The 4,580-nt window shown below is 37.8% G+C and overlaps 1 protein-coding gene across 3 annotated transcripts; it reads left to right on the forward strand.

The window, feature by feature from the left end:
* On the forward strand, positions 419-3,836 carry LOC109725003. Of its 3 annotated transcripts, none has more exons than XM_020254039.1 (8): positions 419-1,027; positions 1,168-1,297; positions 1,735-1,844; positions 2,419-2,588; positions 2,671-2,835; positions 3,076-3,153; positions 3,297-3,356; positions 3,493-3,836. In XM_020254039.1, exons 3-8 carry the CDS (start codon positions 1,748-1,750, stop codon positions 3,604-3,606), a joined length of 684 nt encoding a protein of 227 aa, XP_020109628.1. In that variant the 5' UTR covers positions 419-1,027; positions 1,168-1,297; positions 1,735-1,747; the 3' UTR covers positions 3,607-3,836. The 3 variants fall into 3 exon arrangements, with proteins under 3 accessions (XP_020109628.1, XP_020109629.1, XP_020109627.1); XM_020254040.1 differs by having other exon boundaries at positions 1,210-1,297; XM_020254038.1 differs by lacking the exon at positions 1,168-1,297 and having other exon boundaries at positions 436-1,027.

The raw sequence follows: 4,580 nt of genomic DNA on the forward strand, positions 1-4,580 counted from the left end.
AATAGAGCATTGTAAAGAAGGAGAAGAGATCTAGAAAATAGAGCATTGTAAAGAAGGAGAAGAGATCCAGCAATTAATAGAGCAATGAGCTTGAAGATAAAGATTGCCTGCACCCACCTGCAGGCTGCACCCTCCACTCCTATATAGAAAAGCTTACCACATCGTCTGGCCAATAGGGACTACTGCTGCAGATTATTATTTTTCCATCTGATGTGGGACTATTGGAGTAGTGTTATAATTTTGATCACTCTCAGGTTAGCCATTGGACCATATCTAGATAAGGTTAAGTGTAGGCAAGCGGAACTGGGTAAGCCAAGACTACGTGGGACCGGCGCAGCCCAACTCATGCTCGTGCTGTGCGAGCGTGTTTAGTGCGTTGCACCATTTCCATTTTCATATAAGTAGCACAGAGATGGTAAAGAAAATTAGGCACTACTACATAACATGAGTCTTCTATATGGAACTAAGCTCATAGATAGCAACTAATGCACAAGCTCTTAGGTAAAGCCCATTTGATTTTGAACCACCCGGAAGGTCGTTGGGCCTTTAATAAAATTTATAAAGCATATTTTTAAATAAATACCAACAGTACAGTGCAATTCAAATTACCAACGTACTCGTAGGGATATATATATATTAATTAATTAATTATAGGATCCCATGCAATTCATCATTACTTAGTTTGTGCTCCAAAATAATATATATTATTTGGTATCCAATGTCCTGTCTTTCTCTTTCTTGAGTTTGCACTAGCCAAATCGATTCTGCCACATAGGAGAGGCACACACCTGAAAAGCATTCAGCGACCGGAATATTGAAACCCAAAATGAGAAAAACGAGCGTAGAGCACGTTCATTGTGATCATGTCGTCGTAGCGGCGGTGGAAGCCGATAGAGCATACGTGTTCTACGCATATATAAATACCTCCATTCTCTCCTCATGCAAACAAAACACCAATCGATCAGGAGCCATTCGTTCCGTTCATCGCTCTGCAGCACCTGATCGACCAACTTTTTTACATAAGAAGGTATATATGCCGATATATATATATATAATATGGTAACACCCTCACCTGCTAGCTCTTCGATTTTGCAGTAGATTAATAATGATATGCGCGTTCCCCTAGCTTCCAACTGGGTTTAAATTTTAATTAGAACTATGTTACAGTTAGCGTCCTCCCCTTCTCATGACGAGCCCTGTGGTCTGCAGCTGCAGCGGCAGATCATGCATGGATCTGAACTACATATGAACAACAACAACAACAACAACAAAATTCATCTGATTTAGGGCCCCATTGGTAATTTGAACGATTATTATGTGAATCAATTCGTAGCCGCTAGGTTCTCAGCTCTATATATAACCTGATATGCGTATACATATATATGACTGGGTTACAAGTCAAGCTATATAGCCAGAAAGATATCCATTGGTTAATTCCTGCTGAGTTCAAAATCTTTGTCTGTCATAAATATGTATATAGAGCATCTGCAGTTAGAACTGAACTGAACTGTCAAAATTAATAGAGCAATGCTAGTTTGTAGACTTAGCATTTCTCATATTAATATGACACCCGCGCGAGAAAATGATTTAGAAGTTGTCTTATTTTTTTAAAAAAAAAGAAAAATGAGCAAGCATATATAGGTAATTAATATAATTAGATCTCTCCCAGTTCATTTTTTTCTGTCTTTTTTTTTTAAAAAAAAATCTGTAAATTCTTTTATTATTTGTTCGTAGTAAAAGGTGAAAGATGGGAAAAGTCCTGGTATCCATTATTGCTCTCCTTGTTACACTATCGCATCTGGGTGCGTGCCATGGAGTAAAGCCAGTCCCAGCTGGGGAACAAGGTAATTGAGTTTTTTAGTGGAATTCATGGGGTGCCTTCTTTGGTTACTCCCTTTAACATATTTATTAGGATTTCTTCAAATAAACAATAAAAGCATTCGTAAGATGGATGCAGTTTAAACTATTGTTTGTTTGTGAATTATACGCGCGTTTAAATTCGTGTTTGCGTACTAACTCACCTGGTTTTTCTCTTCTTATTCCATTTTTTTTTTCTCTTTTTCGTAGGATACAAATTAATTCAGGCTTTCTTTATGGGCAAGCATTAGCAATTAGTCGTGAAAGTTACATAAAACTGAACGTTCATATACAGGATCAAATTCTTGTCACACCATTTTCACATAGCATTAATGTGATGCAGAATTTCTTTGACATATATGTACGCCAGGATGCCAGCCAGAAATTTCGTAGGAGAAAAATTGGTTCAAATAATGTTGCTACATGATGTCAATTGTTAATCTTAATTAATCACATCTTTGGTGAAAATGCAATAAATTATACAACCGATTTTTCGGTGGTCTAATAACACCTGTAGTTCTTTTTGCGGTGCTTCTGTGTACATGCGCGTCTTTTCAACAGGAAACAAGATCATTCCGGCACAAGCCGCGGTGTCCAGCTCAATCTGCAACTCATGTTTGGAGTCTTCAAGAAGAGCTGAAAAGGAACTGAACGATGTAAACCTGTTTGAAGAGGTTGACATACTGATAAGTGAAGGGTGCAGCTCTTTGCCGCCTAATTTTAAAGCCAAGGTACACGCAGAGTTCGTTAAAACCCTCTGCCTTTTGCATTTCTCTTTATCTTAATGAAAGATTACCGTATTATATCGTACAGTGTTTGGCGGAGTCCAGAGCTTTCGTAGATGAAGCCAGAGTATCTTTGGCGAACTTGTTCCACAAAGAAACTCTTTGCGGCAGGACGGGATTATGCACGGACAGCAAATATGCGCTTCCGACTAATAATGATCAGCTACTTGTATTGCCCACCATGTCGCCCAGGGTAAGTAGAGCTTGCATCATGTCGACCGCTAGCTAATTACCGCTAACAAACATTAAAGTGCTGCACCCTTCATGTAAAGCCGCCCCTTCATTCCGAGTGATCATGCTAACATGTTGCAGTTATCTTGATTTTGAAGCATAACCGGAGGCATGCGATGATCGAACGCCCTACATGTTCGGTTTTTAGTAGGTGATTTTGTAACTCTTCAATGTGGTTGAATAAACTTTCGCATATTTGCAGAGGGAGGATCAAACGTGCTTGGATTGCCGAAAAGGGGTAAAGAATATTGCTGCTGCATTAAGGAAACCAAAGATTAAGGTAGTAATAATAAATCAGATGGTTTGCCACCGATCAAACAAATAACAAATGATCCGGTCGACTGCACTGTCCATTGTTCTTTTACTTCCCCTTTCCCACTTTTCTTCCTGCTCATTTGTTCTTCCTCTTTCATTTCGCATTAGATAAAAGTAATGAAGACTGTTCTCGCATTATGCGAAGAAGCAGAGGAGGAGGAACGCACGGTAAGCATTTTTCAGATAACCGAATTTATGGTTGATCATCTGGCTAAAGACGCGCGGCTTTTTCACTATATATATATATATATATATATATCACACAAACTGAGATTGCTCTATTTCTCCTCTTCTGAAATGGCAGTGCAAGGACAAAATCCGCAATTATGTCAATCTCATCCTGACAGGGCTCGACAACGTCAGAGCAAGTGAACTGTGCCGCCTCCTGGGTATGTGCGACGCGGGCAATTCCGTTTGATCCGATCAAGTCTTCGATATTTATAAGCACTATTTGATCTTCCCAGCTTTTATCAGCAATTCGCCTGAATAACTTCGTATGCCGCGCGCGTATTGACGGACATATGCAGGGATGCTGTTAATGAACTATATATTTATATGGAGTTAGCAATCCTGAACACCAGTTTTGTACCTTTCTTTCCAGTGTGAGAATTTTAGTCTGGCAATAACAATCATCAAATATTCTTCCATTCTCGTCTTTAACTATATTGCACGGCCAATATCGGCGCGACCCGCCCGTTCTAGTAGAAAACACTGGCACATTGGCACGCATTGGCACAAATTTAGTTCTATTAAATTATATATCCTAAAAAATTAGTATTTTAGACTGGTTTAATATCTCTAAGATTTATAAAGTAGTTTATAGCTTATGCCTTACACTATTTAATAAAATAGAATTACAAACATCATAATAACCAAAAATATGTATATTTTATACTTATATTACAAAAGTATTAGACAAAATATATTGAGCTTTAAAAAACATTAATAAAGCAAACTATATATAATAAAAATTTGATGTACAAAAATGTAAAAGAAAATACAAAAAATTGTGCTTGCCATTCAAAAGTTAGAATAGTGCCCGACACTCCTTCAGGTCACGAAATTCATCAATGATTGGATCAATAGTAAACTTCTCGGTAATTTCTCTTTCAATATACACAATCAAACAATGAGTGACAAAGTCATCATCCATCTTATTCTGGAGATCGGTTTTGATAGTGTTCATAGCGGAAAATGTCCGTTTGGTAGTTGCAGTTGAAAGTGGAAGAATCAGTACAAGTTTAACTAATCGATAGAGAAGGGGATAATTTCTTACTTTCTTGTTGCCACCGACCATTGACATAACTGAGAAATTGTTGTCAATTTTTGCAAATTGGATTGCCGCGAAATTTTAAATTCATAATGACGAAGCTCTATTCTTAACAATTATTT

Source organism: Ananas comosus, linkage group 19 (genome assembly GCF_001540865.1).
Source record: "Ananas comosus cultivar F153 linkage group 19, ASM154086v1, whole genome shotgun sequence".
NCBI classification, from domain to species: Eukaryota; Viridiplantae; Streptophyta; class Magnoliopsida; order Poales; family Bromeliaceae; genus Ananas; species Ananas comosus.

Coding starts and splice junctions, on each gene's coding strand:
- LOC109725003 (XM_020254039.1), top strand. CDS start 1,748: ATGGGAAAAGTCCTGGTATCCATTATTGCTCTCCTTGTTACACTATCG. Junction 2,589..2,670: donor CGCCTAATTTTAAAGCCAAG/GTACACGCAGAG, acceptor TATATCGTACAG/TGTTTGGCGGAGTCCAGAGC. Junction 3,357..3,492: donor CAGAGGAGGAGGAACGCACG/GTAAGCATTTTT, acceptor CTGAAATGGCAG/TGCAAGGACAAAATCCGCAA.